This window comes from Nerophis lumbriciformis, linkage group LG23 (genome assembly GCF_033978685.3).
Source record: "Nerophis lumbriciformis linkage group LG23, RoL_Nlum_v2.1, whole genome shotgun sequence".
Classification (NCBI taxonomy): domain Eukaryota; kingdom Metazoa; phylum Chordata; class Actinopteri; order Syngnathiformes; family Syngnathidae; genus Nerophis; species Nerophis lumbriciformis.
Window position 1 is genome coordinate 36,329,665 of NC_084570.2, and position 11,996 is coordinate 36,341,660.

Sequence of the window (11,996 nt, forward strand, 5' to 3'; positions counted from 1 at the left end):
GATACTATCGGCAGGCCGATATCATCGGACATCTCTAGTAATATTAGATGTGAAGTAACTGGAGCCTTGAATATGTCAATCATTCACAACAACACTGATTTTGATTAATTTTATATGTTTTGTTCTGTTTTCTCTTTTATTACACTTTTTAATGTTTTTTTGTAATATTATTTTTAAAATGTGCCGCGGGCGGTTGAAAAATCAGCACCAGGCTGCACTTTGGACACCCCTGCTTTGGATCAAATCACTTGATGTCATGTTTTGTTTGGTGACTGAGAGAATTTCAGGGCTAACTTAGACTTTGTAGACTGGGAGGATAAATCAAGTCTTTGTTCTTGCAGCCGTCAGCGAGCAGCGAGCGTGGCCTGACGCACAGACAAGGTCGCAGGGCGCTGAAGGCCAGCCTGACGCTGGGAGTCCTGCTGGGACTCTTCTTCTGCGCTTGGTTGCCATTTTTCATCGCCAACATGGCTCAGGTCAGTCTAAATGTCAAACGCTGGGAACCAACTTGAATCCAGAATCCAGTCTGTATTTGACACTTTTTGAAGTAGAAGCATGTTTTTTTGTTAACTCGCTTTCCACAAATGTACACATGAACAAATTCCACAGATATGTCATTACGCACTCCTTGGCCTTTTCTGCCACAAGTAGATTGCAGTCCTGTGGGAAACATTCTTGCTTACCAGGGATGGGTGTCGTTCACATTTCAACACCAATTCCCGCGACGCAACATTGTTCCATAGTTTTACGTGAGTTAATAAATATTCATTGTTCTCCATCAGGGGTGCCAACACTTTGTCTGCAAGCGAGCTACTTTTCAAGTCGAAAGGATCTACCTCATTCATTTATATCATTTATATTGATTTATTTATGAAAGAGAAGTTTTTGTTAAGTTAAAGATGTTTAATGATAATACAAGCATGTTTAACACATATAGATTCCTTTCTTTAATGAAGACAAGAATATAAGTTGACTCTGACGTCTTGCATTGATTGGAATCAGACAGTAGTGACGATAACGTCCACATTTTCAAATGGAGGAGAAAAAAAGTCCTCCTTTCTGTCCAATACCACATGCAAGTGGTTGGTTTTTGCCATCTTATTTGTCCAGCTTCCATACTCCTTTTCATACACTTTACAAGAAATACATTGGCGGCAAACTTCGTAGCTTGCTAGCTTGTGTGCGCTACCTTTCTGAGACTCTTATTTTGTTAGCGCAGGCAGAATGAAGCAGCGCTTTTACTGTGAAGACAGGAACTGTGCAGTCAGTCTTTAGAGTTTTGACAGCAGGTACGGCGCGAAAATCTGTTGAAATAAAAAGTGTTTCTCGCCTTCCAGTCGCTCATTTTTTCTTAATACTGATCTGGCAGCAGCCAGCGTCATCTCACAAGACCCTCGGGTGTTGTGAATGTCAATCAAGTGATGAAAGTGACGTCTTGGTGAAGATTGATGATCGATCATTTTTAGGTCTATTTTTAATGCCTGACTGACACACCCTCCACCATCGACCGGTAGCTCGCGATCGACGTAATGGACACCCCTGTTTTAGATTATACGTTTTTAAAAAGTATTGCAAGATTTATGAATAAAAGACGGCTGAAGTCTGCTTGTTATGTATCTCCTTTTGTTGGAACATTTCTGAGTCTCAGTTCACTACTGCCCTCTAAAGTCGTGTAGTGTAAAGTTTATTGTTCTGTTGGCTTGTCAGTTCAGTCTTTGCTTAATCTAGTCTTTTGTTGCACCCTAAAATGTGTTAATACTGTAATCACCTTACTAATTAGGCACCAGCTGTTTAATTGTAACGTTGCGTTGGCTAGTCAGTTCAGTCTTTGCTTAATCTAGTTTATTGTTGCACCCTAAAAAGTGTTAATACTGTAAGTATTGTACTTATCACGCACCAGCTGTTTCATTGTAAGGTTGTGTTGGCTCGTCAGTTCAGTCTTTGTTTAATCTAGTCTTTTGTTGCACCCTAAAATGTGTTAATACTGTAAGAATCTTACTAATTAGGCACCAGCTGTTTGATTGTAACGTTGTGTTGGCCTGTCAATTCAGTCTTTGCTTAATCTAGTTTTTTTTTGCGCCCTAAAAAGTGTTAATACTGTAAGTATTGTACTTATTACGCGCCAGCTGTTTCATTGTAGCGTTGTGTTGGCTCAACAGTTCAGTCTTTGTTTAATCTAGTCTTTTGTTGCACCCTAGAATGTGTTATTACTGTAAGAATCGTACTAATTAGGTACCAGCTGTTTGATTGTAACGTTGTGTTGGCCTGTCAATTCAGTCTTTGCTTAATCTAGTTTTTTTTTGCGCCCTAAAAAGTGTTAATACTGTAAGTATTGTATTTATTACGCACCAGCTGTTTGATTGTAATGTTGTGTTGGCCCGTCAGTTCAGTCTTTGCTTAATCTAGTCTTTTGTTGCACCCTAAAAAGTGTTAATACTGTAAATGTTGTACTTATTACACAACAGCTGTTTGATTGTAACGTTGTGTTGGCTCGTCAGTTCAGTCCTTGCGTAAAGTAGTTTTTTGTTGCGCCCTAAAAAGTGTTAATACTGTAAGTATTGTACTAAGTAGGCACCAGCTGTTTGATTATAACATTGTGTTGGCTCGTCAGTTCAGTCTTTGTTTAATCTAGTCTTTTGTTGCACCTTAAAATGTGTTAATACTGTAAGAACCGTACCAATTAGGCACCAGCTGTTTGATTGTAACGTTGTGTTGGCTCGTCAGTTCAGTCTTTGTTTAATCTAGTCTTTTGTTGCACCCTAAAAAGTGTTAATACTGTAAGTATTGTACTTATTACACAACAGCTGTTTGATTGTAACGTTGTGTTGGCTCGTCAGTTCGGTTCTTGCGTAATTTAGTTTTTTGTTGCGCCTAAAAAGTGTTAATACTGAAATTATTGTACTAATTAGGCAGCAGCTGCATCTTAGTTGTAGTTTTCAACAACAAATTTGGAGGTGTTGAAATCGCCATGTAAAATTGCTAATGCTAATCAGTAGCGTGTCAATGGCAAAGCCAATTTATATTAGCATCAAGCTAGTGCATTTTTGGAAAAGTGGAGCTTTACTTACATTGAAGCGTTTTTTGAGTCAATTTCTTTGGTGCCATTGAAAATTGCAACATTACTTAGATGTAGTTTGTCCGCTCTCAGTGCTGCTGGAGTGATGGCCAAGTGGTGAACTGAGTCGGCAACTGACCTTTATTTGACTATGTTTGTCTTTTTGTAGGTGGCTAAAATATGCGGTGCTGCTGACCGCCGTCTAACGTTACGTTACTTACTGTGTGGGATACATTGACTAACTTAACGTTAAGTGTAGGTACCTCATGCAACCCTGCTTAAAAAAAATCACTTGACAAAAAGTATGAATAAGGTAGCGAACTGCAGTGGACGCAACAGATTGCCGTGTTTGCAATGACGTTATAAACATAGACATCTTATAAGTAGACAGAGCATTGGCTGCTGTGACGTGAGCAATTTCGGGCTGGTGTTCAGTGTTTTCCTGCTCAAATGAGCGGACTGTTGAAAATAGGAATCGGGGGATTACTTTTCGCAAGTAAGATTTAACATTAACATACTGTTGGTTGTATTTTGTGAAAATAATATTACCACAGAGTTGAGAAGGAGCAAAGATCTTCAATATTTGTATGTAAAAATCGCAAAGAAATCTTCTGGGGGAGGATGACGCCCTACAGGGGTTTGGTTTACAAACTTTCAGCCCCACCTAAAACAAAATTCACCAGCCGCCACTGATTATGATGCATTCTCATTTTAGGCAAAATATAAGACAATACTTTCTTAACAGTATAATTGTAACTGTCACACCTGGGTGAAGTCTTGTCTGGGTTTCGTCTGTTGTCATGTTGTCTTGCCATTTCCTGTTTTATTTTGAAAGGTTAACTCTCCCTCTCGTTTCAGGTCACTTGCTCTTCCTCCTGTTTCACTGGTCTGATGTCTCTCCTGATTGCCTGATTGTTCCCACCTGTGTCACACTCCCTCATGTGTATAAATGTCTCGTCCTCCTCTTGTCTTGTGCCAGAGTGTCTCGTTACTTCATGTGCGTACCTCCAGCGTTCCCTTGCCATAGCATTGTCCACAGCCACAGCCACGTTTCTTGTATTTCTTTTGGATCCATGGGAGTATTTTGATTTGTAAGTTTTCTCAGGTAAGATTAGCTTCCTAGCATCACCTCCATTGGAGCGACTTTTGTTATACTTAGTAGTTTTTTTGTTCATAGCCCCTTTTTCCCTCCGTAGATGGAGCGTTTTTGAGTTATTGATATTTTTGTTAGTTTAGAGCTCAGGTCAGTTGTGTTTTTATAGCCTGTTTTGTTTCTCCTGTTTTGGACCCCTTCCCTTGTCCAAATAAATATATTGTCTTCAAATCCTGCATCTGTGTTCAGAGTCCTGTTCTGGTCGTGACAGTAACCAGGAATAAGTCTTCAAGTAACAATATTCAAATACTAACATTGTTGGGTAAGACAGAATTTGGTTTTATTCTGAATCCAGTGAAACAGATTGGTGGTTTTAGCTGATATAAAGACTTTCAGGTGTTTATATATGTTTATGTTTAAGTATTTGGCAGACGCTTTTATCCAAAGCAACATACATAAAAAATACATATAAAACAATCACTGTAAACATTATCATTTAAGGGAAGAATGTAATACAAAATATCAATACAAAGTGTCAAGACAGAATAAACTCTCTGGTGCTGCAGCAACAGAGATACAGTCTATAGGTCCCTATGATATATAGATATCTAATGTATTCATACATTGTTTATGTAGGATATACGCATGTATATATAACCTAATCTTATTGTTTCTTCAATCTAAAAATAGCTGACCATTTTTTTCCCCCTTCTCTGGGATTACAGTATATTCCCAGTTTTGATCTCGGACGTCTGGTCACTTATAGCATATAAGAATATTATATTACTGTTAAGCAAACTATGAATAGTAAAACACACCAAAACATGTGTCCTTTATCATAGCTACACATATGACAAAAAACACGTGAAAATCAATGGTATTCAGTGAGGTAAAATGAATTAAATTGAACTGACAGTTCATTGCTCCTCCCAAATGAATTGCACTGAGTGGAGCGGATCACCACTCCAAGATGGCGGCCCCGCGTCTCGTCTGCGCCAGTAGGCAGTAGTGCTCGATGCTGCGTATCCTTATAAAATGTCTATGGTTATAACGTTAGCAGTGAGTTTACAGCCTCACTGATTTAACTACACAGCATATAAAAGTTACGTTACTTAGCCAATAAACGTTAGCTTACGTTCAAAACTTACCCTTCTTTGTGCAACTTCAAATGTCGAACGAAGTTGGAAGTTGTTGCGTCTCCGTCTGTAATCTTCGAACTGCATGCTCTGCATACGGCAATTCGTTTTTCGTTGACCAAGTCGTAGTTTTTATACCTGAACGAAACCAACTTTGGCATAATTTTTTCTCACTGCCGCGTTGTTTGACAATTCTTCTTCGTTGGTTTTCCTGTAATTTGATTGGATGAGAGCTGTCGGATGAAAACAACGTAGATCTAATTTGATTGGCTATATTACTGACAGCACACAGGCAGCACACACGCTGATAAATAGACACACAAGTACAAAATGAAAGATACGCAGCGATCCTGAATAACTTTTTAATCTTTGGGTTTTGGGGAAAGTAGCAAGTCATGTCAAGTCAAAAGGCTCAAGTCCAAGTGAAGTCACAAGTCATTGATGTTAAAGTCTAAGTCGAGTTGCAAGTCTCTTTACATTTTGTCAAGTCGAGTCTAAAGTCATCAAATTCATGACTCTAGTCTGACTCGAGTCCAAGTCATGTGACTCGAGTCTACACCTCTGGTCAGTAGGCTCTCTATAGTGCCTCTGTAGAATGTGGTGAGAATGGGGGGAGGGAGCTGTGCTCTTTTCATCCGACATAAAAAGTGCATGCGCTGCTGAGCTCTTTTTATAAGAGCTCTGGTGTGTAGGGTCTGATTGTCAGTTATCTGCACCCCCAGGAACTTGGTGCTGCTTATGATCTCCACTGCTGTGCCGTTGATGAAGAGTGGAGTGGCGCTGGATTGGTGCCTCCTGAAGTCGACGATGATCTCTTTGGTCTTGTCGACGTTCAGGACCAGGTTGTTGGTTCTGCACCAGTGAACCAGATGTTTCACCTCCTCCCTGTAGTCCATGTCATTGTTGTCACGGATGAGGCCCACTACTGTGGTGTCGTCCGCATACTTCACAATGTGGTTAGTAGTGGACCTAGCGCAGCAGTCATGGGTCATCAACGTGAACGGCAGGGGACTCAGGGCGCAGCCCTGGGGGGAGCCGGTGCTCAGGGAGATGGCACTGGAGGTGTTGTTGCCCACTCTCACAGATTGGGGTCTGTCTGTGAGGAAGTCAAACAGCCAGTTGCATAGGGGGATACTGAATCCAAGAGGGGCCAGTTTGCTCACCAGGTGCTGCGGGATGATGGTGTTGAACGCCAAGCTGAAGTCCAGAAACACCATCCGCACGTGTGTGTTCTTTCCTTCCAGATGTTCTAAGCTCAGGTGAAGTGCAGAGGAGATGGCGTCCACTGTGGAGCGATTACGGAAATAATCAAATTGGTATGGTTTGAATGTGGGGGGAAGTCTGGAGACAATGTGTTCCTTTACCAGCCTCTCGAAGCACTTCATTATGATGGGGGTGAGTGCCATGGGGCGATAATCATTAAGGGAGGAGATTGTGGGTTTTTTAGGCATTGGAATGATTGTAGCCGTCTTAAAACATGATGGTACCACAGCCTGGGTCAACGAGCTGTTGAGGATGTCTGTGAGAACCCCAGCCAGCTGGTCTGCACATCCCTTAAGCACCCTGCCCGGAATGTCATCAGGTTCCGCTGCTTTCCGGAGGTTCACTCTCCTCAGGGTTCTCCAGGTTGAGTGGCTTCTCATCAGGGCGAGGGATGGATTTCCTCGCCGGAGTAGGGTTGAATGCCTCAAACCTTGCAAAGTGGTTGTTGAGAAAGCTGATACTGTTGCCACAGGGGCAGGGGTAGTTTTATAGTCCGTGATGACATGTATGCCCTGCCAAATTCGTCTGGTGTTTGTGGGGTTCTCGAAGAAGTCCTGCACTTTCTGATTGTGAGCACGCTTTGCAACCCTAATGGCACGGTTCAGGTTAGCTCTGGCTGTTTTTCATGCTACCATTACGCCAGATTTAAAAGCGTTGTTCCGAGCCTTCAGCATTGCACGTTCCTCACTGTTCATCCAGGGTTTCTCGTTGGCCCGTGTGGGGATGTTCTTGATCACACTAACATCCTCCATGCACTTCTGAATGTATGCGGACACAGACTCTGCTTACTCCTCCACACGTGTGATGATTTTCTGTGGCGGCTGCCTTGAACATGTCCCAGTCTGTGCTTTCGAAACAGTCTTGTAATACTTCCATTGCTCCCTCTGGCCAGGTCCTTACCTACTTCACTGTAGCTTTCCTAATCAGCAGGGTCTTGTATGCAGAAATGAGCATCAGAGATAGATGGTCTGAAGGGCCAAGGTGGGGAAGGGGTGCAGCTTTTAATGCCTGTTTGATGTTGCTGTGGACCATGTCCAGAGTGCTTCCACCCCTGGTTGCAAAATTCACATATTGATGAAAATGGGGGAACACAGTTTTCATGTTAGTATGATATACCTGTGTGTGTGTATACATATATATACAGGTATATATATATGTATGATATATATGCGGCGTTAAAGACATGCAAGAGAAAGCTTGAATACAAATGTATTTTAGCATTGTTAGCCAACATAGATATTTCAGTATAGATTGAGGTTTTAGTTTTGAATCATCACCTAAAACAATAAAATAAATCATTTGAGGAGGACATTTTCTTCTTGCTTTCATCCTTTTGACTTGTTTTGTCTTCATTCTGGAGATCAACATTGGTAATGATGACACTTGTCCTGTTTTTCAAGCTGACCAGACATTTTTTGTCTTACTTCCCATCTGTGCCCTCTTTACACAGATCGGCTCACACAAACACACACACACACACACACACACACACACACACACACACACACACACACACACACACACACACACACACACACACACACACACACACACACACACACACACTGCATACATTGAGTGTGCTGGCCTGGCTGTTCACACTGCATGTAATGTTTTATGTCATCATCATAATGCTCATAATGGACACACACACACACACACACACAATCATATACACTCCTTTTTATTTGACGCACCTTTGTCACATACCTATTCTCCCTTCCACCTGCATGCACTATTTTGGAGTGCTAATTTGCCTCTCATTTACAATCCTTACGTAAGTTAGCTTTCTTTTTAATGCATGCTAATTGGTGATAAAAGATTGGTACAAGGTGGCTAACGATGAAGTTGTTGGTAGTTCTAAAAACATCTAAACAATTCTCCATTTCCATGTCGTGACCTAAATATTCACCAACACAGAGGAACTACTCGCACACAGCTAACTAGCTAATATATATAGATACATATATTATATTATGTATATATATATATATATATATATATATATATATATATATATATATATATATATATATATATATATATATATACCAGTGATGTGCAGTGAGGTTCATGGCTGGTGAGGCACTGACTTCATCACAGTCAGATTTACAAACATATACACCCTAAAGAGTATCTTATTCACCATTTGATTGGCAGCAGTTAACGGGTTATGTTTAAAAGCTCATACCAGCATTCTTCCCTGCTTGGCACTCAGCATCAAGGGTTGGAATAGGGGGTTAAATCACCAAAAATGATTCCCGGGCGCGGCGCCACTGCTGCCCACTGCTCCCCTCACCTCCCAGGGGGTGAACAAGGGGATGGGTCAAATACAGACGACAAATTTTATTACACCTAGTGTGTGTGTGACAATCATTGGTACTTTAACTAAACTTTAACTTTACACATACAAACTGTAGCACACAAAAAAGCACATTTAATAAAAAAAACGTTATGGTCTTACCTTTACTTATAAATTAAGTCCATGCGCCGCAACTAAAGCCCTCACTTAAACTTTCCACGTGCAAGATTGAATCTATTTAAAAAAGTGTAACCGAGGGTTTATAAATGTCGTCTATACGGTATGAAACTACAAAATAACAAACACGGGGCTCCAGTTTACACGAGGACCACTTTATTTACCTTCTTTCAAAAACTTCCGCTCCACTCCGTGTCATCACTTCCGCTCTTAGCGCCTTTAAAATAAGAGCTCAAGGCATATACTGTATAACAGCGCATAACAGGAACTTAACATCACAAAGAGGAAGCCCATAAAAATAGGTTACAAAAGTTATTTAATAAGAAGCCAAAAAGTGTAAAAACAATAATGTTCGTGTTGGAGGAGTTGTGAATTAGATACACCTGCAGTTTGCAGGTGTACCTAATGTTGTGGCCCTGCAGTCATTCACAACTCCTCCAACACGAACATTATTGTTTTTGCACTTTTTGGCTTCTTATGAAATAACTTTTTTAAATAGATTCAATCTTGCATGTGGAAAGTTTAAGTGTGAGCTTTAGTTGATATAACAATTCTACGGCGGGGGTGCAGGAGGCGGGATTACTGGAGCCTCAACCAGTGTGTCTTTTGCAGCCGTTTTATGATCGCTCAGCACAAGAAATACGTTACACACATACAGTTGTTGACAAAATACACTGTACATTATATACCTCAGCTAACTAAACTATGGAAATGTATAATATAATTAATATAGCAATACGGTCTCACTGCACAGCAGGCCAGCAGTTAGCCGAGTCATTGCGCAATCCATGGTGAGGCTCAACTGAGTGACGTGCCTCAACTGGCTGCTGATCACCGCACCGTCTCTTCTCAGTATTTGAACGGCAAATGTGAAAATTCAGCGATTTTGAATAAAAATAATCTAAAACTGGTGAAGTTAAATGGAAAATAACTTTATAGTATAATCACTGGATACATATAACAATTTAATTATTTTTTTTTCTTTTTACATTTTTTTTCTTTCCATGATGGCAGGTGAGGCCCTGCCTCACCTGCCTCTAGTGACTGCACGTCACTGATATATACATACGTGTGTATATATATTTGTGTACATATAGACATACATATCCATTAATACATTTTCTACTGCTTGATACATACATATATGTGTATAAATGTATGTAGTTATGTAAATGTATATATTTTTATAAATGTATTTATTACATATATATATATATATATATATATATATATATATATATATATATATATATATATACATATATATATATATACACAGTCGTGGTTAAACGTTTACATACACTGTAAAGAACATAATGTCATGGCTGTCTTGAGTTTCCAATAATTTCTACAACTCTTATTTGTTTGTGATAGAGTGATTGGAGCACATACTTGTTGGTCACAAAAAACATTCATGAAGTTTGGTTCTTTTATGAATTTATTATAGGTCTACTGAAAATGTGACCAAATCTGCTGGGTCAAAAGTATACAAACAGCAATGTTAATATTTGCTTACATGTCTCTTGGCGAGTTTCACTGCAATAAGGCGCTTTTGGTAGCCATCCACAAGCTTCTGGCAAGCTTCTGGTTGAATTTTTGACCGCTCCTCTTGACAAAATTAGTGCAGTTCAGCTAAATGTGTTGGTTTTCTAACATGGACTTGTCCACATGTTTTCAATGGGGTTTAAGTCAGCACTTTGGGAAGGCCATTCTAAAACCTTAATTCTAGCCTGATTTAGCCATTCCTTTACCACTTTTGACATGTGTTTGGGGTCATTGTCCTGTTGGAACACCCAACTGCGCCCAAGACCCAAACTTTGGGCTGATGATTTTAGCTTGTCCTGAAGAATTTGGAGGTAATCCTCTTTTTTCATTGTCCTATTTACTCTCTGTAAAGCATCAGTTCCATTGGCAGAAAAACAGGCCCAGAGCATAATACTACCACCACCATGCTTGATGGTAGGTATGGTGTTCCTGGGATTAAAGGCCTCACCTTTTCTCCTCCAAACATTATGCTGGGTATTGTGGCCAAACAGCAACATTTTTGTATCATCTGACCACAGAACTTTCCTCCTGAAGGTCTTATCTTTGTCCATGTGATCAGCAGCAAACTTTAGACGAGCCTTAAGGTGTGGCTTCCAGAGCAAGGGCTTCCTTCTTGCATGGTAGCCTCTCAGTCCATGGCGATGCAAAACGCGCTTAATTGTGGACAATGACACCTGTGTTCCAGCAGTTTCCAATTCATTGCTGACCTGCTTTTTGTTGGTTCTCGGTTGACTTTGATCATCCTGACCAACTTTCTCTCAGCAGCAGGTGATAGCTTGCATGTTCTTCCTGATCATGGCAGTGACAAAACTGTGCCATGCACTTTATACTTAAGAACAATTGTCTGCACAGTTGCTTTTGGGGCCTTAAGCTGCTTTGAAATGGCTCCAAGGGACTTTCCTGACTTGTTCAAGTCAATGATTCCTTTTTTCAGATCTGTGCCTAATTCCTTTGACTTTCCCATTGTCACGTTTGTAACCGGGTCTGAAGACTGCATCACATGAGCCCTATTTAAATGGGCACAGAGAAGTCAACAGGTGTCGTCAATCATAATCACTCACATGAAGTTAAGAGGCCATGCCATGAAGCTAATTTGATTTGATTGTAACTTTTCTACATCACCATAATTGATAATGTATGTTGCTGTATGTATACTTTTGACCCAGCAGATTTGGTCACATTTTCAGTAGATCCATAATAAATTCTTAAAAGAACCAAACTTAATGTTTTTTGTGATAAACAAGTATGTTTAATCACTCTATCACAAAAAAATAACAGTTGCAGAAATTATTGTAAAGTCAACATTATGTCCTTCAGTGTATGTAAACTTTTGACAATGACTGTAGATAGATATATATATATACATATATATACATGTCCCGGTTATAAAGGTTGTAATGTGTCCCTCCAGGCAGTGTGCGAGTG

General features: G+C 40.1%; 1 protein-coding gene across 1 annotated transcript in view; it reads left to right on the forward strand.

Moving 5' to 3' along the window:
• Positions 1–11,996, forward strand: part of htr6 (5-hydroxytryptamine (serotonin) receptor 6) — a 49,228-nt gene that overhangs the window by 36,455 nt on the left and 777 nt on the right. The window contains 2 exon segments of the mRNA XM_061985458.2: positions 342–476; positions 11,983–11,996. The exon segment at positions 11,983–11,996 is cut by the window's right edge and continues 777 nt beyond it. Of these exon segments, the coding sequence (XP_061841442.2) occupies positions 342–476; positions 11,983–11,996 (149 nt within the window).